The following is a 24,089-nucleotide window of genomic DNA, read 5'->3' on the forward strand; positions in this document are numbered from 1 at the left end:
AGCTTACTGATGTTGGAATCCCTAAATTTATCCCTTATACATTTGGTTGCAAAATCATGAACTTTTTATATGTCCATTTTCTTATGTTTTATGTTGCTTTTGTTTGTTATACTTTTGCCTTAATATCTTTAATAATTTTATTATTACCGGTACCAACTTCATTCTGATTGGATCAGATCATGTCACATGATACACCCTAATACATAAAATCAAGTGATACCACCTAAATAGCATATCTCCAGCATTACAGGCTAAAATAAGTATGAAAAAAACAATTGGCATGCCAGTAGGCACAAGTGTTGTTGAACTTTGCACCAATGGTATTTAGAATATTGAACAATCACACTTCATGCAGGTTGCAAACAACATTGGGCTAACTTTACCGGAACTTTGTTATTTATCCAGAGTAGACACATTCAGCCAAAATGCTGGTCTAATATTGGGCCCTTGCTACACATTCCCAAATCTTTGTTATACAGAGATATATTATTTGCCAAGCACACACAAACATAATGGAGAGCTCTCTGCTATAATTCAAGGCCTAAAGGGATATAGTCATTTAATTTTGAGACCAAAAATTTTTGAAAAAATTTTCACTATTTTGAATCCTTGCTTCCAAACTTGATTCAAATACAATTTCAAATGGAGTCAACCACCATTCAGGCAACTTCTATTTGAAATTCACACTCCCTGTGTGGGAGTTTAAGGTCATGTTTTCCATACATAGGGGGTGTGTGGATTTCAACTGGAATAGCCTATGTATTTACCTTGAGAAGACATCAGCACTGAGTACACATCCGATAATGTTGCCTAAATGTGGCACATTGTTTACATAAGGCAAGGCACTGGTAATCAAGATGTTATGTGCTCCTTCTTCTGGTAACCTGCACAGAAAACAAATACGACTCATTATCTTTTCTTTATCTTATGATTACTGCCCACTACCCCAATTAAATGCAGTTGGTATTTAAATGCAGTTGGTGCATTTTTGTGGTCGATTTAGATCAAGTTCCACTGTTTAAAGGTGGGTGGTGCAATTTGTTCTTACTGTGTTTAAAGGTGGACGGTCCAATTTTTTCATACTGTTTAAAGGTAGGAGGTCTCATTTTTTTCTACCATGTTTTCTATCTTATCTGGAGGTCTACCATTAAAGCAATCGGTTTCCAAATTGTGAGATATTTTGACCCAGCGGTTTGGATATCAGGTGTAAAAATGTGTATAACATGTACTTCCAGTGGCAGTTACCACTTTTTAACACATTTTTGCTCACATTGTCTAAACAAAATGTATTTCAGGTCTAAAATTTCACTGGGGTTATGAGCAAAATAGAAACTTTCATCTGATACCAATATCTACATTTTGATGGGATTAGGTGGGGAGATGATACTGTCAATTGGTCACACACCTTTAACTATTCTCAGGGAATATTTTAAGTCATCCAGTAGTAGAAAATAGACAAAATATGAATCAGATTCTGGACTCACCAAAGAATTTTCAGTGACGTTGCGACCTGTTCGCCGGGTCTTCATCAGACTGTGCAGAGAATTGACTGGTGGTTTGGTCATGTGATAGTAATTGGCTATCGCATGCCTGGGACCCCATCGCCGATTACCATCACATGACCAAACCACCAGTCAATTCTCTGCAGTCTGATGAACTGGTCGCAACGTTACTGAAAAAATTGTTGGTGAGTCCAGAATTTGATTCATATTTTGTCTATTTTCTCAGGGAAAATTTATAATTTTGATATGATCAAGCTAAATGAGTCATTTGTCGTTCTTATTGATTTTGAGATAAAGCCAATAATAGTATTCATCTTCCTTTGTATTTTATTTTCTGAGCAACACTAAAATGACAACATCTCCGCAACAGTAAGTCCAATTCCAATGGCGTTTTTATCAAAATAAAGCCCTGAAAATTGCACATATAATGAAATTTAAAACTGAATTTTGATTTTGCTTGACAAATGACCCATTTAACTTCATCGCATCATAATTTTGAAATGTGTAATTATCAAAAAAAAACCAGGTTATCAGCTTAGACATATGCAACTGTTTTTGTTCCACATAACTACCTTCAAACAGCCCATCACAACTCACATTCAGTTGCTACTTCTTGGTTAACCCCCTGAGCACTACCTGCCGATCTAACATTGCCTCTGATTGATCAGTTGCATGATATCTTTACTTTAAATCACCAATCAGAATGGAGCTTTGCAAATAATTCACCCCAATTTTTTTGTGTGGTAAAATTATTCTAACAATGTTGCTGATTGGTCCAATTGATAATGAAAACTTCTTTTTGGCCAATCGGCAGGTAGTTCTCATGGGGTTAAAAGAAGGCAACCTTTGTAACTGCCAGGCATGAACAATATGGTTATGGCAACATCCAATATTTATACCTTTTTTATTTTGAGTCTAGATGTTGATTTACTTGTTTACTGATCCTTCATTAAGGATAGTCTTCTGCCTAAGCCCCTCGACTTTTTAAAAAAAATTTTGCAAAAAATTAATAAAAAAATAAAAAAAGATAAAAATTTAAGAAAAAAAGAAAAAATTCACGATTTTCAAAATGTGTGTAAAAAAATTTTTTTAGGCCTAATTCAGTGATGATTGTAGCATTGGATTCTAAAAATTCCAAATATCAGAATTTCAGGGTTTTGTTCCTTTGTCATTGGGCTTAGCGAGCACTTCAACAGTGGTGCTAACTGGGCCTCTAGTATATGACAATTGTGACAAGTAACCAAGTAAATCTAATACCTTTATGAAGCACTACATGTACATGAACAAGCACAACTGTTTACATTGGTGTTGGGAGAACCAATCTGCTCATAACACAAATACATTTCAATCCAAACATCATAGATCTTGATAAACAGAGATTTTAAACAGTTCTGTCAACAAATATTTGACTTCCTTGATATTTCAATGGGATTTCATCAGAAAGTGAGGTAGAGCGGTAAACACCTAATCATGTGACCCACTGGGTAACCCGTGGTCACATGACTCGATGATCATAGATCTTGCTTCCAAAGTTCAAAAACCTCCTACTAGAACTCCAACATATTTCTACATGAACCATTAAAACAAACAAACAAACAAACATGTTTACTTACAATGGGTGAACTCTTTTTTTAGGTTTGGCAGCAGTTTTGTGACCATGGAGCCAAATCTCTCTAGCAGCACTGATTTCTTCTATGCTTACATCATGTGATATGCACTCCTGTATGATATAAGCAGTATAACAAGAAAATTATTACACAGTGTAAAGAGAGCTTTTTCAGGTTTTTCATGCAGCACCTTATCTTCAATATCCATATTTTCACAGATAAACCACATTTTTTAATAGTTTTTCACAACTTTTATAATCCACAACTTATCGCCTAGTGCTTTCAATCACTTACCGTAACCAATTACTGCTGAATTCAGTGAGTTAATGGTGGCTGATTTACACTTTTGCAAGAGAAGTTGTGAAAATGATACTTGGTAACATGCTTCACCAGCCACTTGACTGTTGACTTTTCTGGTCAAGCTATCAGACAGGGAAGCAGTGCTCAGGTTTGCATATTTTAATTACAGTAGCAGGTGCAAGAACCATATTTTGTGAAAGAAAACATACACTCTTATTTTGCTGTATTTTCCCATGGCCAAACCATACTACTTGGCAAGTGTGTATCTGTATTACCAAACAGGGATCAAAAATAACGGGGCAAAGGGCGATTCGCCCCCAATTTCCCGAAAATAGACCCCATGGAAAAAATTGTAAATGGCAAAATACACGCACAAGGTCTATTTTTCATGGAATCTGTCACAAAAAGCCCTCGTAATCAAAAAAGTATTTTGAGGCCTGTTACCAAATCTCCCTTTGCTGTATTTGTCTTTTTTAACATTCTGGTTAATTTGCTTATATACGTTTTTCTGTTCATTTTTGTGGTTTGGACTTCACTGTATCTATGCTAAGAGCATTGGAGCAATAAATTTGATTCAAATCTGACAACTTAATTAATTTTACAACATGCATCTATAATAGTCCATATATCTACCTCGAGTCACTGGCACTTGCTTTGAAGTTCAGCGTGTACTGCGTTGGCTTTGCGTTGTTTCTTGAGTGTACATAGGGGCCACTTTGATCGCGCACATGAAAGTATGAACATGCGGCAAGTAACACAAAGCTAACACAGCACACGCTGAACTTCAAAGCTAGTGTCGGTGACTCGAGGTAGATATAGACTATACCTCAAGCTAGAATTTCACTGATAAGAAAGTCCACTACAAACCTCTCTTGGTAAATCTCCACCTGTCTTCTCCGTCAATTCCTTTGGTGCAGCTACTAGGGGCTGAGCCAAGATGGATGCTTTGAAGGCTGATGATCCCTTACCCTCTGTCACCTTGGCAACAGCTTGCTGAAATGCATCTTGGGAAGTGAGGCTCTGGTACCAGTGTTGGATGTGCTGATAGTTAGCAATGATTGCTGTGTTCTTGGTTGCTGCTGGATACAAGGCTGCCCATACGACAATGTCTGCAGCTGATAAGGCATCCTGGGTTGAATTGAAAAGACAGTGTGTGTAAGATTATGTGTGGTGGTAAATAGGGTTGTTGTTACATGTTGATCCACACACAAATTGCTGTGCTCCTATCTTCATTTTATGTATCCCCATTTGGGCAAAGCTTCTTGCTTTATTAAGCTGAGATAGTATGGGTGCTCACGTTTGCTTGATCTCTTCTTTTGGTTGGCTGGCCTGTGCCTGTTACATTTTCTAAGAAGCAGATTACTTATTTAGCAGCAGATACTAGAAGCATAGTTTTAGTTTTATTAGTAGCTCACCAGCAGGAGGTGGTATTTTTCACTGCCTGCCCCCACCTCGAAGGAGTCTTGATTGACCTGTACCGGTACAAATACATGAGTGCATGCAAACTCATGCATGTATCACTGGCAATCATATATTCAGCAATGGATATACACCTTTCTGCCACTTAGCCATCACAGTTACCTGTACCTCCGGATCCCAATTATATTTGCCTATTTCCTTATATTACATGTTTCTAGGAATAAAACTATCATTATTTGTTTCCTGCCCTGTGTTGCTATATAATATAGCATCACAAATTTGGAGGTTTAATAGGCTCAATTTCAGTTGAGCACAAATCATTAATTCAGTTTGATGTATAGACTCCAGCACATGTTTTATTCATTGCTTCACTTACCTCTACTAAGTATGCCTTTCCATCCAGTTTAGCGTTTAGATGACTAAGACTAGACTCCAGCACAGCCACGTCTGCTTTGCCACTGCCATATATTGCTGCTAAATAAGGTCCTAGGAATGGCTGAAATAGTATAGGAAAAGAAAACTGGTAAGTTAGAGATATAGACAGCTTGTGGTCCTAAGATCTTTAAATCAATCTTTTTGGAATTTAAAATTGAATGCTTTTGGTATTGATGCAGAAAGAAGAAAAGTTGAAAACATGATAAACCTACATCATTGATTAGGCCCTTCGCACTTGATTATTAGTTTCCTGTTTAAGATTTTGAAAAAGGGATGAGGTGACTTTTAATTATTAATTATTACCGTACTGACGCGAGTATAGTCCCACCTTCGAGTAAAGTCCCACCCCCAAATTTTCGAAAAATTTCAGAAATTTTAAAATTTTTTTTTTTTTTTTTTTTAAGTTATTTATTTTTTCGGCTTTGAAGTGTCCCAGGACCTAGATCTAAATGCTAGGATCATTCATGGTTGACCTAAAAAAAAAAAAAAAAGATGTTTTGTATTTTTAATATGAAAATTGATACTTTGTATTCATGTCATACTCTATTAATGATTTCAAAATGCATTCAAATTCAATGCATTTTCAAATCATTAATAGACTATGACATGAATACAAATTATCAATTTTCATATTAAAAATACAAAACATCTTGAATTTTTTTTTTGTTTTGTTTTTTTAAATTTTTTTAGGTCAACCATGAATGATCCTAGCATTTAGGTCTAGGTCCAGGGACACTACAAAACCGAAAAAATAAAAAAATTAAAAAAAAAAAATTAAAAAAAAAAAAAAAATTTGAAATTCGAGTATAGTCCCACCCCCAATTTTGACAAATGTTCACCCAAAAACGGGGTGGGACTATACTCGCGTCAGTACAGTAATTATCTTTTATTTTCTTTATTTGGTTTGAACTATTACAAGCAACTATCGACTCGTTTTGACAAGGGCGGGCATTTAATTATTTCACAACAATATTTGATTTTATAAATAAGTGAAGGTGGAGTTGTACTCTTTGTTCATTCATCATTATTGTTGATATTATTAAAGTCAGAAAATGTCAAGTAGAAGTAGTTGAAAGTTATTTTAAAGGAGAAAATTGGAAATAAAAATAAAATAACTACATGTAATTATTTTGAGATTTTCAATTTTGGACGCGGGCGGTAAACAGGAAAGTAATAATCATGTGCGAAGGGCCTTAGATTCATCAGGTTTCTTGATACATGAATTTTTACTCACAACAATATTTTGTTGTGCAGTGTTCAAATTAATAATGTAATGTGATAGTCTATGTCTGAAGACCTACCATAGTACCCAAATTTTCTTGTTTTTATAAGGCCCCCCCATCCATACCCTGACCAAACTCTTACCTTGACACAACCCTAAACCTGACCCCACCCCTGATCCTTACCACACCCCAGCTCTACCCATATTCTACCTCTACCTACTATTCCTACCCCATGCCCATCACACTACTACCCAAATATACTCCTAGTCCATCATACTACAGTCCTACCCACTTACCCGACCCAATTATTACCCCTACTTTCCCACAACACCACCACCACAACCCACACCTATCCACAAATGATACCACACCCTACTCCTCTTGTACCCCACCCCTAACCCTACCCTATCACTACCTTCCCACCCTACCCCTACTACACCCAAATCTAACATCACACTATCCATACCCCACTCCATTCATATGTATGTATCCTACCTCACTCATTACCCCACCCAACCCCAACCCCAACCCCACTCCTACCCTTACCCTATCCTTCCCCAGCTACTCCCAGTACCCTTACCCAACCCTGCACATCCCCACCCCTTACGTATCCTACCCAGATCAAGAACCTCTGGCCTTGCAACTCCCTAACAAGTTTCATACATGTACCCCATACAAATCTCCAGATAATCTGTTCACAAGGTTATTTGACCTATTGCGTATATTTTTGGGTCTCATTTTTGTCAAATTAGGGCGTTTTTGGAGGTATGTTTTTTGGAATCCCTGCTGCACATCCCACCCAATCCTAAATTAAGAAACCCTGTCAGCGATTTTACTTTAACCCCTTTAGCACCACCTGCCGATCTAACATTGCCTTTAATTGGGGAATAACTTGATTTTAATCACCAATCAGAATGGAGCTTTGCAAATTATTCACCCCAATTTTTTTGTGTGGTGAAATTATTTTAACAATGTTGCTGATTGGTCCAATTGATAATGAAAACTTCTTTTTGACCAATCGGCAAGTAGTTCTCATGGGGTTAATGATGTTATTGGCTGACGGTTTAAAGTTGAATATCACAGTGACAGAACAAATGACACCTGACACTTTCAAACTGTCTCACAGGCCGCACAAAATTCACTGACGGGCTGTATGTTGCCTGTCTCTACACTAGAACCAGTGTTGGATTATTTTTGGTTGTTTATTTTTCAACGATTGTGTTGCATTAGCATTGCATCGGTATTGCATCAGCAATTCAGCATATTGCATCAGCTTACTCACTACACGTAAATGTTCAAATTAAAAGCAGGCTGGGAATTTCCCCTCACAATAACAAATTTCGCAATGTCATTTCTTTTAGGGGAATCCCAATTCTTTGTAAATTGTGTATTTTTGCAGACCACATACCTGGGCTGGCTTCCAAGATAGAGATTCATGGTTTTAACAAACATACATGTCTCAACATGCCAACTATCAACTATTAACTTACAATGGGCTTCATGTACAATGTTCATTTTATTTTATCAAATACCCAAAACACCAGAAAGCTATTACACTTATACCAACATTTTTGGAGCCAATAATTACAAAGATCAGTTTGACAAAAAAAACTTGTAATATAATTACCTACTCCAGGATTGAAGCCCATAATACTATTCTATTTTTTGAAGTTAACGTGAAAATAAAAGGTTGTCCGCAGTTTAGTTTTGGTTGTCTTGGGCAACTTAGACAACCACCACTTCAAACACTGGTTGGAAGAGTTTGTCAAATATGATCATCTGATCCACTTCCCTCCCTCGGATAAATTTCCAAATAGCATGCCCTCCGCATGACTATCACAAACTTCCTTTGCGCACACCAAAATTTTGGGTTCCTGATCTCCAAACCTTAATGGTCTAGTATAATGCAAGCCTAGCAAGCAGGAAATTTTGCATATATTTGAATGTTTCCATACTGTTTTCTTAAGCCTTTTTAGAGCTTTTTATTTGGTACCCATAAATGTGTGCCAAAAATTACTTGCCTCCCCTTCTGACCTGCAAAAAATTGCTTGCCCCCTCCCTTTTAGCATGCCAAAAAAGTCTTGCCTCCCCCATTTCCTCCACAGGGCTCGATATTATAACCCTATCCCCACCATACTAATGTACATGTATGAGTGGCTTCCCATTCATCTAGATTCTGTGACAAATTTATTTTGTTCTTTTTGATTTGGCATTTAAATATTTCATGTGAGCTTTCACACAATCAAGAAAACATTTCATCCTCCAGGTACTCACTCATTTTTTTAAAAGTATTTCATGAGCACTGGGAAATCCTTTTCATGCAATCAACAAAACATTTCATCATCTAGGTACTGTGATGCAGGTACCTGGAGTACCTGGAATTTGCTCATTATGTTCTGACATTTAAATATTTCATGTGAGCTGGGATGATGATTTCATCAACCTGTTGTAGTGGGAAAATCCCTTACATATGGCGATGATGAAATTGTACACAAGGCTTTTTTTTTTCTTGATTTCATGAAAGGGACGTCCCAGTTCAGGAAGATCACCATACAGCCCATTCTAACCTAAATTCAAAATGGTTAACCTTCTCTCCACTTTTTCAGAAGTACCTATCTATATTGAGTGGCCTCTCATTCATACCATACTTATATTTTGATACTGAGATCAGAATTGCCCCCTCCCCCCATCCGATAAAAAGTACCTACCTGTAATTGAGTGGCATCCCATTCAAACCATCCTTCTATTTTGATACTGCGATCAGAATTGCCCCCCCCCCCCCTCCGTCCATTCAAAAGTACCTACCTGTAACTGAGTGGCATCCCATTCAAACCATCCTTCTATTTTGATACTGCGATCAGAATTGCCCCCCCCCCTCCGTCCATTCAAAAGTACCTACCTGTAATTGAGTGGCTTCCCATTCAAACCATCCTTCTATTTTGATACTGCGATCAGAATTGCCCCCCCCCCCTCCGTCCATTCAAAAGTACCTACCTGTAATTGAGTGGCATCCCATTCAAACCATCCTTCTATTTTGATACTGCGATCAGAATTGCCCCCCCCCCTCCGTCCATTCAAAAGTACCTACCTGTAATTGAGTGGCATCCCATTCAAACCATCCTTCTATTTTGATACTGCGATCAGAATTGCCCCCCCCCCCTCCGTCCATTCAAAAGTACCTACCTGTAACTGAGTGGCCTCCCATTCTAACCATTCATCAATATGGACACTGCTCTTATAGGTTTCACTTTGGCCTAAAATATAGCTGTCAAATGAAAGGGTGATAAAATTAAGTTCATACATTGATGTTCATCTCACCAGCATTACATGTACCATACATTTTTCAATAAATATTGAAAAAAAATAATAATAATAATAAAAGTAACTCCTAGAAACAGGGATGAAGGGGAAAAAGTTAGAGGCTAACTTCTTATTGATCTACTTCTGTTGTTTCTAATTTACCTCATAATTGATGGATCTGCAATCAAATCCAGACTGCAGACTATGCAGACCTGTGAATTTATTATTCAAATGAGAAAGAGAAACTGTTCCAACCGTTGGAGATGATGCAATCATTGGTGATCATGCAATATTGTTGAAATGATGCAATCATTGGCTATCATGCAATATTGTAGGAATGATGCAATCATTAGCTATCATGCAATATTGTTGGAAAAGAGGTCCTCATAAGGGAGATTGGAGTGTATAGGATTATAAATAAAGTGAAGTTTGAAATTCACTTTCCCTTGATTGATGTGCATAAAGCAAGTGCCAAATAACTCAAATTTTGTTCTACATATTTAGGTTGATAAAGGAAGTTCTTTGGAATTTGCGATGGGCAAACCAACTGAAATCCATTCACCCCCTATGGAAGACATGACCTTAATCTCCTACACAGGGAGTGTATATTTCAAACGGTGTTACCCATTCAGGTAATACCATTTGAAATTGACATACCCTGTGTGGAAGATTAGGGCCACTTCTTATACTGGCCTAAATATTAGCCCAAATTGCAATCTGATATTTGAGAAGGGTTACCTTTGTCTATTACTTAATAGTACTGCCATCTTGAAGATCCTGTGTACATTGCATAATGGCAAGATTTTGTATCATGGAAGAGGCCCACCCAAGTGGGGTTCAAAATATAGTTATTGTTGCATCAACCTCAGAAAGTTTGTGATCAGTTATACCTGAATTGTTCTATTTGTTGAACATAAAACTATGACGTAAATTATTATCTTTCCAGTGAAATAAATTTATTGCATCAGCCTCGAAAGATTGTTTTGAACTTGAAATAGACCCAGTAGCTTAGAGACAACATTATATTTGTTGAACATGAAACTACATGTATGCAGTTAATTATTACCTTTCAGGTATTTGCACAAAACCCTATAGTACATATTGACTAATAATTGATTAATATGTTGTTGTGATCTACCCGATGTTGATATTTACAAAATGCATGCCAACAATGCCTTCATGGGTATGACAGCAATTGACTTATTAGGGATGATTTAAGGGTGGCCTATTTTATGCCTATTTTTGCATTTTTCTCAAAAATTATAGCACATTGGTGATAAGTAAGATATGTGTATTATAGGGGCAAGGACTACAACTACTGTACCATACTGAAATCTCAGCAACTCAAAGCAAGTAGTTATTGATTTATTGATCAAATATTGGTTTTCCCTCATTTTTGACTGTAACCCCACAACTGTTGTCTGTGCTGAAATAAAATTATAGTGCAGTAGTTGTAGTCCTTGCCCCTACATATCTTACTTGTCCCCAATGCACTATAATTTTTAAGAAAAATGCAAAAATAGGCACAAATTTGGGCATGGGTGTAGTACCCCCTTAACAATTTGTGAATTAAATTGAGATTTATTTTTTTTCTCTCTTTTTTTCATAACCTGAGTAAATCATTCAGCGTGAACTGCTCTCCCATGATGCTCAGGGCCAGGGCCACATATGAACAGCTAGGTGGTACCGGAACTGGCTTTGAGATCTTTGTCTTCAACTGCATCAATCCTCCCCAGGACTCATAATTATTGCACAGCCCCTTACCCTATCCCACAATTCAAATGAAGTAATGAAGAGAGCAGATAACTGAATATGAATTTGGCCTCCCTGGGGATCGAACGGGGACCTCTCGCACCAGAGTCAAAGGACCACTGCGCTCTCTTTTATTCCACTTACCTACATATAGCATTGGCTGAAAACAAATGCTCATCATCTCCTAATTCTAATACAGGAAATCTGTTCTTCTTCAAGAAAGGTAATACTTGATCTGAAATATTAAAAGTTTTTTAAAGCCTTATTAATTGATATATATTTGGTCACTGGTGGGTGGGGGAGGGATGGGGAGAAAATAAAAATCACCTAAACGTATATCCCATGGGCTGGCAAATTTCTCTTTTATTTGCACTTCATGGACAATGTTGCACCACAGATCCTGGGTTGCACACATTTTTTTTTATCTTTCCAGGCATGGCTGGTGGTGGCTGGCACATTAATGTTGAAGGGAAAAAAACTTATGGCAACCTTAAGTTTGGATTTTGTGTGTTACTTATCTTTGAGTTTCGAGTGTTAATTTTTGTGTTTCGAGTGATGATTTCGAGTTTCGAGTGATGATTGTCAGTAGAGATCGCTTTTCATCAAATTTCATGAACTGGTGTCAACATTTGGCAATTTGACCCCGGCTGCCCGTGACATTTTCTGTCTCTCTTTGATGGTCGTTCCCACCAAATTTCATGAACCTGCGACAACGGTCAACCTGGTGATTTGACCCCAGATGACCCTGAATTACCCCATACTGACTTTGACATTATTTGCCTCGCTTTGGTGGTTAATCCAACCAAATTTCATGAATGTCTATGGCGATTTGACCCTGGATGACCGCAAACTGACCTTGACACATTTGTCCCATTTGGGTGGTTGTTTCCACCAAATTTCATAGAGCCCTGCAACAATCTATGATGATTTGACCTTGAATGACCCTGAATTACCCCAAACTGACATTGACATTTTTGTCTCACTTGCGTAGCCATTCCCATCAAATTTCATGAGCCTGTGACAATATATGGTGATTTGACCCTGAATTACCATGAATGACCCCAAACTGACCTTGACATTTTTGTCTCCCTTTGGTGGTTGTTCCCACTAAATTGCATGGCCTTCTGACAATATATGGCGATATGACCCAGATGACCCTGAATGACCCCCAAATGACTTTGACATTTTGTGCCTCATTTCGATGATTGTTCTTTTAGTACACCCACCCACACCACTATTCTTTTAGTCACACCCACCACCAAACATAAACGGAATGATTGGTGTTTTAAATTTAGAGAGACTGGTCTCATGACAACCTAGATGGGGAGTAAGAGAGAGGACCCCCAGGATGGGCTCCCAGGGATAGTCATCTACTAACAAATATAAACTTGATCTGGCTCGGACCAAGTCACACCTACCCACCAAGTTTGAGGGCTATGCAACCTGTCAATTCTGAGAATAAGGGCAGACACTGACAGACCGACACACTGACTCAAAGACAGACTCACAGACATAGCGTATTAATTGCCAACTGATCATGATCGAGCGAGTTGATTACTTCCGCATCCAGCGAGCATTCCTGTGTTCATTCATATTATTTTCTTTTTGTAGTTTAATTTCTAAACCAAAACTTGGTTAAAAAAGAAAGTTCACTGTAAGGACTAGAGCCAATATGGCTACTGTGTTGATGAATAATCAGTCATGACAAATTATGAGAATGTCATCCTGGTTTCAGTTCTTGGAAATTTACGCAAGAACATGTATTCCCCTAAATGTAATTGATTGCGCAATATGTCTTTTCTCGATTATATGCCTATTACATGTAGTTTAGTTGGAAGAAGTTGTGTATCATGCATTCATGAAAATCACTTCAAAATTGGATTATGAAATTAGGCCAAAAAATGTTGTGTTGCCCTCGATCAGCGACCGACCCTAAAATCCTGAAAAATCATGGTCGCAATTTTTTTTTTGAATGACATTAATTTTTATAGATCTATATGTTCACAAAATTGAATCTTAAATTGATTATCGTATCTAACAAGTATAATCAAAATTGACAAATGTCCCTACTAATGGAAGAAGCATTATTTAATATTTAGTGGGGATTTTAAACAAGGCGGTTCTCGAACCACGAGTCTCGCCTGCTTTTGCGACCACCTGCTTTTTCAATTACTTTTGGTAGAGGTAAATGAATTTGGCGGTTATCGGCTGGGCACGATTATCTGGCTGATGGTGACTGTACCCACCAAGTGTCATGCCCATGCAACAGTTTTTACTAATTTGACCTCAGATGACCCCTGGTGACCTCGAAATGACCTTCCAAAATTAGGCTTAAAATGTTGACTGTACCCACCAAGTTTCATGCCCATACGACAGTTTTTACTTATTTGACTTCAAATGACCCCTGGTGACCTCAAAATGACCTTCCAAAAATTTGGCTTAAAATGTTGACTGTACCCACCAAGTTTCATGCCCATACGATTGTTTTTACTGCTTTGACCCCAAATGACCCCTGGTGACCTCGAAATGACCTTCCAAAAATTTGGCTTTAAATGTTGACTGTACCCACCAAGTTTCATGCCCATCCAACACTTTTTACTAATTTGACCTCAGATGACCCCTGGTGACCTCGAAATGACCTTCCAAAAATTTGGCTTTAAATGTTGACTGTACCCACCAAGTTTCGTGCCCATACGACAGTTTTTACTAATTTGACCTCAGATGACCTCTGGTGACCTCGAAATGACCTTCCGAAAATTTGGCTTTAAATGTTGAATGGACCCACCAAGTGTCATGGACATATGACAGTTTTACTAATCTGACCTCAGATGACCCCTAGATGACCTCAGTGACCTTGACCCACTAACCAATACAAACCGGTTCTGTCTCGGGTCAAGATGCACCCACCCACCAAGTTTGAGGAACGTGCGACTCATAGTCTCCGAGAAAATAGGCGGAAAGCAAACTTTAACCAAAACTTTAACCAAATTTGTCACATACACACCCACCCCCACACCTACACACCCCCACACATCTGCACATCTGCACGGAAAAGTGATTATATAGTCTCCTGCCTTATCAGGCGAGACAAAAACTGAAGGATAAAACAAAAAGATAATTAACCGACCGAACCAACTTTTCCATTTTTCCCACTTGAGAGCAACATAACAATTTTTTTGGCCTTATTAATATTATAGTTTGGGTGAATGAACTTGCAAAACTAAACTTAGAAACTATTTGCCAACAGAAATAAAAATCTATCTACGGAAACTCTTGTAATAAACAGACAAACTTGTATAAAATTAACACAATTTGCATCTGAACTGGTGAAGCTAAACATTATTCTTCAATTCAAATGTGTGGAGATCATTGATGCATACTACAAGGTTGTTTTACCATGTACATATGTACTTCCTTTCTACAAGCTGAATGACATGTGCAATAAAATATGGCAACCTTCAGCAATGTTAACCTCAAATTGATTTTCAGATCATATTGATTTGTGATACACTGCTAATCAATAGATCATTTGGTTCAACTCTATCATTAGTCATCATGAAAGTGTAGCCTAGTGCCCAAAAATTTTATGTTCAAAACACCCTTACGTGTAGACTGGGTAGTGGGTACGCATCGTTTTTCATAAGGACCGTTATTCTAAAGGGTTGTTTAAATTTTTATTCTGGAGGGTCATTAGGCCTACCTTACCTCAAAGGCAGTGATCGATTTTCGTATATTTTTGTGTGTAGCAAAAAATGCTACTCGCTTTCAGATTTGAGTAGCAATTCCAAAATTGTGAGTAGCATTTTGCAGGTAAATCAAACACTGTAACCATATACCAACTATTCAAAAAACACTTGGCCTGAATGTTCCATTTTCAGTTCAGGTCAGTGGCCAGTGATCGATTTTCGTATATTTTTTTGTGTAGCAAAAAATGCTACTCACTTTCAGATTTGAGTAGCAATTACAAAATTGTGAGTAGCATTTTGCTACGCTAATCCAGGTAAATCGAACACTGCTCAAAGGTTCATTACTCTGAAACATTCAGACTCCATTTATTTAGAATGGATAGAACATTATCCTCAAAATAAAAATGTTTCTCTATATTTCACTGGCTAGTGGCTACATAATGTTTATGTACCGTACCAAAAATTTCTTGCACATTAATTTGTTTAGCGTCAAATTTGAATTTCGTTCTGGATACAATACATATGAAATTACAACAGTGGCCTATGGAGCAGTGTTACACATAATCATGCATAACTCCCAAATGCAAAATCGGAATCAACTCAAATTTTGGGAATAAGTTTTTTTCTTGGATATCTACTAAAAAATGTCATAAAATAAAAAGAGGATGCTGCGATCATGAAAACCTCCTTTAATGCATCAGAAATTCCGATGTAAACAATGCCGTTCATGAACACCGATATATATACATGTAGCACCCGTAAAAGTTGCTCAAATGATAATGTTGGCCAATTGTTAGCATGGTTATATATATCTCTTTAAAATTAGCAAACTTTGCTCTACGTCATCCAAATATATTTTGGTATCATTAGGCCCTTCACACTTGATTATTAGTTTCCTGTTTATACCACCCGTGTCCAAAATGGTCGCATGTCATTAGTTGGGTATGCTAAAAGGGTGGAGGGATTACACTTTTCTAAAAATTGTGATACAAATTTGATTGGCTTTTCGTAACCCCATATCCTACAGCAGTGGTTGATACCTCATTTTAAGCCTAATATTATACTCTTTCAGTCTACTGAAGCATATAATTATAAATTATTCAGTAAAAAATCACATCAGTTGAAATAAAAAATGCCAGGGGTGGAGGAGCAGGCGGATGTGGAGCAGGCGGATGCGGAGTGTGCAATAGGGCATCATGTGAAAATTCACATGTCAGCATGTCAAAACTACTGGTTACTTTTGCAAATCTAGGGAGGGTATGATGTATTGACAGCTTTGAATGTTGAATTTGTACTTGTAACTAAAACAATTACTGACTACTTAAGGGCTGGGGTATGAGCGTTTGGACAGTATTTATTGTGGGACATTAGAGCACATCAGACATATCGAATTGCATTCTGAATACGAAGAATGTCATTCTGATATCAAATAATTTTATTTTTTGAAATTAGCAATTTAATACACATTTTATGGCAAATCATTAAAATTGATATTTTGATATTTAACAGTACTCAAAGTAAACTTTATAAATCTGATGATTTATACTTAAAGTGTATGTAGATGGGATAAAAAGCCGACGATCAATTGAAAATTTTGACCTTTCGTATTGAAGATATGGATTTTTTTCCCAAAACGCCAAAAAAAATTAGGTCTTTTTGGGGAAAAAATCCATATCTTCAATATGAAAGGTCAAAATTTTCAATTGACCGTCGGCTTTTCCTCCCTGCTACACACACTTTATGAATATGTCATTAGATTTATATAATTTACTTCGAGGACTATATATATATCAAAAATTTGAAAAATATCAAATTTTTATAATTTGTCATAAAATTTGTATTATATTGTGATTTTCAAAAATGAAAATTATTTGATATCAGAAAGACATGCTTCGTATTCAGAATGCAATTCGATAGGTCTGAGGTGCTATCATGTCCCACATAAAATACTGTCGAAACACAATAAACGCTCATTTTAGATCCCTTAAGGTGGCACTACACCCTCTGATAAATTTTGTGACAAATTTTGCATTTTTGCAAGTAACTACACACCGGTAACAAAAGTTATATGTATATTATAGGGGCAAGGAATCCAATTACTTCACTGAAACTTCAGTGACTCAAGACAAGGGGTTCATTATATATTAAGAATTGAGGTACATTCTAGCGGTACCTCTTTTCTAATCATAAATAATGCACCGCCTGGATCGAGTGACCGAAAATTCCAGCGCAGCAACTGGACTCCTTACCCCCACAATATACATGACCTTTGTTACCAGTGTGATATTACTTTTTGAGAAAAATGCAAAAATAGTCACAAATTTATAAAGGTGTGTAGTACCACCTTAAAGGGTTATATGTTCCATTTTTTTTTCATTTTTAATGAAATCCTAGTTAAATTTCAGTATTTTTAGCAATATGCTAATGTACAATTCTCTTCTTGATATTCATTTCCTCAATAATAGAATAACCATCTTGCTAATTACTCATAAAAGGTCATTGACCTTTACAATGTAATTAACATACATACAATTATTTTAAATAGTTCATTTGAAGCATTAATGTTTTGAGAACATATCCTCCAAATCTGATGACATTCTTGCATAAAATAAAAATTTTACAGTCATTTTTGTAATTGAGGTCCGATTTGAGAAAAACGCATTTGAAAATTGAGATTTACATAGACGCCTGTGTATTAATTAATTAGTAATTAAGCATTATCTCAAAAATTAAGCAGGTGTTAAGGTTAAAAATGGTGTTAATTATTGGAGATTGTCAATATATGGTCATTTTCACGGTAAAGGGTGTAACTTTGGATTTTTAACATTTTGATCCGTAGTTTTCGAATAAAGCCACAGAATTCCATGATTTTTGGCCACATAAGTCATCTAGTTAGCAGCTACCTTGGGTAGCATAATCATCTTCGGGAGTTACTGCGTTCAGTTTTAGCAGGCTTAAATGTACCTAATATTGCCATTTTGAAAAACTGTAAAAAACAGTAACATTTTTGTAAAACCCTGTGTTTTCTTCAGTTAGTTCATGGATAATTTTTCTTATCCTGAAAGTACGGTCATATGTTCAGTAAACACTGCCACATTAGATTTAATTGTGAACAGCCCTGTATTTTTGAGAACCGGACTTCGATATTTGTCGTTTCGAGGCTTCATTTTCCGTTAACAATTGTTAACAAACTTTGTGGGTATAGCTTTGGTTCATAATTCTTGGTTATTTCTTCACTTCTTCTTGATTCATAACAGTTGATATCTTAACTTGAAATGGGTAACAAAAATTAGTTGATTTGCAAGCTTTTAAAATTTTTATAAAATCTTGACTTCAAAGAGCCGATTTTCCGTTAACTTTTTTGAGCCTCCGAAACAAACTGTTCAGCAAGCTTGGGCAAATATAAATAAAAGAGCTCATCCAATCTATTTATCAAAATGTAGCAAAGTAGATCCTCAAGTCACTTGTTTTTAAATCATGGAGATATATATCACCGCTTGAAAATGGGACCCAATACAAACTTTCCGTTAACAATTGAAGCCTCCGAAACAAATGAAGCCTCCAAACAACAGTAAACTTAATTATCATCTATGCATATCTAAATTGGTATGTTCCATATTGATATCTGCATTGTAATTGTTGCATGATATGTGCAGAATGTCATAAATTTAAAAAAATTGATATTATGGTTAATGCTTGAAAAATATACTGATATCCAAGAAAGCCCGTTTCGGAGGCTTCACATGCAAATAACACCATACTTAACAAATGGGTGAAAAAATTATCATGTTATAAATCTGCAATATCTGCCGCATAGAATCATTGATTCAATACACACAAGAAAATAACAGCTTAGATGATCCCAACAGTGTTGTTTTCAAAAAAACTACTTCTGCCATGTTTAACCATTGTAAACATGAAGCCTCCGAAACAAAAAAAAATGACTTGCTGTGATAATTTAATTTTTGTCACAACTGAAATTCAATACTTAGAAGCAAAGCATGAAAATTGGTAATTGTGATATTTTTTACCTATTTTTTCATGTCAACTTGTAGTAGTTAGCCAAATATTTTACTTTTATGATCACCTGTGTTGTTAACTGAAGCCTCCGAAACACAAATCGCTTGAATTGCCAATTCTAAAAAATAACTCCAATTTCTGTGAAACTTGGCTGGGAGGTTCCTTTCATCAAGTAGTATTTGTACATGAAGTTAGACATTTAAATTATTTTAGGAACCCAATTAAAACTTAAAAAATATGTTTAAGGTTGGGAAATTTCCATTGCAAATGACCCTTGATGTTAAAAATTTTCAAAATTGCAATTACAAACATAGCAAAACATGGTATAAAATTTAACTTATATCTGTTGACTTACTTTGGAATGGGATTTCACATGTATTCCAGCTTTCATGTCATAATTTTCTGAGCTTATGTAAAATACATTTTTTCTTAGATTTTAACCAAAATGTTATGGAAATGTCAAATTTTTTATCAGAAATCAAAAGGTTTAAGCCTTGAAACACTATTTTACTGGAATTTAAGTTGCTTCTATGCATGATTACAGTAAACAGAAACATATTTAAGTGGTTTGAAATTTTGACCCTAAAAATCAAAAGTTACACCCTTTACCGTGAAAATGACCATATACAACATATCAAAGAATACATTTTTGTCATTTTTTACCATGTAATGGAAATTGTACCCAACTTATGACATGCGACCAAATTGAAAATCTCAAAATAAGTTTCAACTACCGTATTCGTTCCAATAAGCGCCCATGCCCCAATAAGCGGCCACCTACGGTATTTTCAATTCGCTTAAAGGGGGGTAACCCTATCAGTTTAGGATATGGATTGTCTTCAAACTAACATACAATTTCAAATATTGTCCCCTTTATGCATCTATGTGAGAAAACAAGAACCTTTTCAGTGTAAAAGTGAATAATTAGCACAAATTTTAGTAAGCCAATAAGTTGTAATTGGTACGCATGAATTGCATTGTGGTCCGGCATCCAGAAACAACACTCCCTTCGAGTGCTTCGCCATATACAATACGCTCATCATTCTTGTGACAAAATATCTCATTCTTTTTATTTTAATTTCACCCTGATACATTTCCTTTTAATTTTGTATATTATCATCACGTACATTTTACACTTATCTTTTATTTTAGGATTTGTTTTAATGAAAAAATGGGTTTTTTCATAATATTTTTAATTAGGCCCTTCGCACTTGATTATTAGTTTCCTGTTTACCGCCCGCGTCCAAAATTGAAAATCTCAAAATAATTAATTATTTTATTTTTATTTCTAATTTTCTCCTTTAAAATAACTTTCAACTACTTCTACTTGCCATTTTCTGACTTTAATAATATCAACAATAATGATGAATAAACAAAGAGTACAACTCCACCTTCACTTATTTATAAAATCAAATATTGTTGTGAAATAATTAAATGCCCGCTCTAGTCAAAACGAGTCAATAGTTGCTTGTAATAGTTCAAACCATTATCTCGATGTTCAAACTAAATAAAGAAAATAAAAGATAATTAATAATTAATAATTAAAAGTCACCTCGTCCCTTTTTCAAAATCTTTAACAGGAAACTAATATTCAAGTGCGAAGAGCCTTACGGTAATTAATTAATTTTATAGTGGGGGACATTTTTTCTCATATTTTTTTCATATTCCTCGTATCATACTTAACAAGATAAGGTCTTGTTTTGTATTTATTTCATCCCTTATGTATTTCTTTATTTTTTGTTTTAAGCGTTTATCATTATAGCGCCCTCATTGATTCGGACCTATTTCCGTTCGTGCGAATTGGCATGGGAGTAAAACGGCTCTTATTCACGGAATCATTTTTTCCTACCCATGCCCCTTACGAAAAAATTAGGTAAACCAGGTGAAAAATAAGCGCCCGCCCAAAATTACTTTGTTACGCTTATTGGAATGAATACGGAACTTCTACTTGCCATTTTCTGACTTTAATAATATCAACAATAATGATGAACAAAGAGTACAACTCCACCTTCACTTATTTATAAAATCAAATATTGTTGTGAAATTATAATTAAATGCCCGCTCTAGTCAAAACGAAGTCAATAGTTGCTTGTAATAGTTCAAACTAAATAAAGAAAATAAAAGATAATTAATAATTAAAAGTCACCTCGTCCCTTTTTCAAAATCTATAACAGGAAACTAATAATCAATTGCGAAGGGCCTTAAGGGTTGTTTTACAATCAGGGTACACAGATTGTCTCACTGGGGGTGAAAAATGAAGTGTCTAGTTTTTCCTCAATTTTTTTGTTTTTGTGTTGTAGATGGGTCAAATATGAAATCTGTAAAATTTTTAGGCGTCAAGTGTTCAGAGTTTCAAGTTATGCCAGAAACATGTTTTTGATGCACATGTTTCTGTATACCCAATTTATCAGAGAGGACACATTTTGACGGAAACCTGACTTCCAACTTTCAAACATGTGATACATGGAAACTAAGTGTAAGTGGACTAAGTGTTTATTATGAGTTTGTAGGATATATATTAGTGTTTTTCAAGAAAATATAATTTTAGTCTTGGGTCAATTTTAACTATGGATTACGAGCTTGTATTCGGAGAGGACATTTTTTGACGGAATTTTCAACATAAATTTGAAGAAATGGTACAATTCATGAAACAGTCGCAATCTTACATAGTTCTCAATTTTGAACAATCATGTTTCAAACATTATTTCTGAACAGTCAAAATATGTTTTTATGTTATTGCTGGCAGTGATATATCATTTGCAAAGTTCACAAAGGTCAAATGAGACGGCTATTTTGTCCCAAAATCATACAGAAATGTATATTTTCATCATTTGCTAAGCATTTCAAACAGTTTCTTTGTGGCTGTAGGTGGAACTAATAGGGGCCAATAAATAGGCATGGCAACTTTTAATCATAAGTTAATCTAATATTTGAAACAGGGTACAATATGGTGCTCAGCCCAAATGTACCCCGATTGTAAAACAACCCTTAATAAACTTCACAATTCATGATTATAAAATTGTTTTTAAAATGCATTTGAAAACTGGCGACAATTTTAGTGACTGAAGTAGTTTACGGTACTTATAAATAATACAAAAAATAGACTTCCTTCCTTATACGTGCTTACCTCAAATGGTTGAGTATCAACGCACGGGCTTTACGTGCACAGTTTTTACCTATGCACGATCCTGGAACCTACATGTAGGATTGATTGCAGATATCAGAACCGGGATGGTCCCCTTCTCTTTTCGAATAGCTCTGACACTTAAGCGTGCACAGGGTTTGACTCTTCCTGTACACAGGACCAACGGCTTTACGTGACTTCCGAATCACGGACGAAGCACATACACTTAAGGCCGTATAAAATTAAATGTTTTGGTTCTCGCCCAGAGGATTTTCATGAATTGATGAGGGAGGGAGGTGTTTTTTTTTGTTTTGTTTTTTCAATGTAAAATTAGCATTGTCAGTCGTTTTCGGTCTTCTCCAACAGTGCTCGAGGAAACGATGAGGCCCTTTTTTTTTTTTTTTCCAAATGTGAGATTCTGAGGGATAAACCCTTATAGTATCTCAAAAAGACTTGGAAGTGATGCTTGTTCTCTAATAAACTTATTTATATGTATGAAGATTTCATAAATCATTCCAAAGTCTAAAAAATTGAAAAATCTAAAAAAAAAAAAAAAATCTGACAAATCCCAGAAATTGAGGAGGAAGGGGACGAGAACCAAAATATTAATTTTACACGGCCCTACCTATATCTGGACGTGATAGGCAGTGTATGGGGGCGAGAAGAAATTCTTCAATTAAATTCTGAAATTAAATTACTGAACCTAATTGAAGGATTCCCGACCATATAGGAACTTTTTGGGAGGGAAGAGAATTTTCACCTAAGGCTAAGGCAAGCCCAAGGCTCGAACCCTCGTCGATCGTACAATGTATAGATCTCCCGGCCGGCAGCGCAACAACGCCTTAACCACTCGGCCATCTCGCCCTCCTCCTTATCTTTCCACACTCTATCTATTGATCCACACAGTAATTATAGAATATAGTGTCGCTATGGATAGTAATATAGATTTTTCGATCAATATAGGCCTATAATAAATCAAGATGCATCATTTTTATTTATTCTTGGAAACTAAAACTTCATAAGCCAAAAAGGGATTCCCAAAAAGACTGTCTGTGACTGTGTGTTGATGGACCACAGTGCAACATTTATTTTATAACAACAAACAAATATATAAACACACAAACATCATACGTACCTGCACTATTGACAACATTACACTCAATATTCACAGCGGCTAAATTAGCTGCAACCAATGCCTTCAACGTATGTTGATTTCCAGCGTCCGTGATCAACTTCATTTCGAACTCAGTCACTGTCACTGCTCTTTCTAAATCAGTGATATTAAAGTTTCTTGCGAATGTAAATAAAAAGCTTGCTGTACGTCGGCCACAACTGTAATGTTCACTCAAAATTTTCTTTATAATGATTTCATCATCCACTGAACAACAGATCCAAACTGGTAGTGATAAACCCCATTCAGTGTGGCAATCATGCAATGCATGTGGCGAAATTATCATTGACCTCTGACACGAACGAGCTGTCATACAGGCTGCGTATAACAGAATGCAGACAGCGAAAATAAAAACAGAGCAGACGATGCAATGCAATTGTCTTGTTTTGTGGGTTTTTTAACAGAAACTCAGCATAAGAAATCCTGATCCATCTAAACTGTTGATAATATCTCTGTATTCAGCACGGTTCCATGCCAAGCGGGCTCATCAGGCTTGAATTTTAACTTGAAGTTTACCAGTCATGCCCAGGCATGGCATGCCATATGATAT

General features: G+C 36.1%; 1 protein-coding gene across 2 annotated transcripts in view; it reads right to left on the reverse strand.

Annotated features, from left to right (window-relative positions):
- The window catches only part of LOC140143091 (methionine--tRNA ligase, cytoplasmic-like), a 35,778-nt gene extending 11,954 nt beyond the window's left edge, over positions 1 to 23,824 (reverse strand). Inside the window, exons 1-7 of one of the 2 annotated variants that reach the window (XM_072165140.1) lie at positions 23,504 to 23,824; positions 11,683 to 11,773; positions 9,670 to 9,751; positions 5,205 to 5,324; positions 4,277 to 4,537; positions 3,116 to 3,222; positions 768 to 884 (exon numbers count right to left, since the gene is read on the reverse strand). In XM_072165140.1, coding sequence (XP_072021241.1) covers positions 768 to 884; positions 3,116 to 3,222; positions 4,277 to 4,537; positions 5,205 to 5,324; positions 9,670 to 9,751; positions 11,683 to 11,773; positions 23,504 to 23,606 — 881 coding nt within the window. In that variant the 5' untranslated portion in view covers positions 23,607 to 23,824. The remainder of the gene's footprint in view (positions 1 to 767; positions 885 to 3,115; positions 3,223 to 4,276; positions 4,538 to 5,204; positions 5,325 to 9,669; positions 9,752 to 11,682; positions 11,774 to 23,503) is intronic. The other variant, XM_072165141.1, reaches the window with a different exon arrangement.
- Positions 23,825 to 24,089: the final 265 nt, after the last annotated feature.

This window comes from Amphiura filiformis, chromosome 20 (genome assembly GCF_039555335.1).
Source record: "Amphiura filiformis chromosome 20, Afil_fr2py, whole genome shotgun sequence".
Classification (NCBI taxonomy): domain Eukaryota; kingdom Metazoa; phylum Echinodermata; class Ophiuroidea; order Amphilepidida; family Amphiuridae; genus Amphiura; species Amphiura filiformis.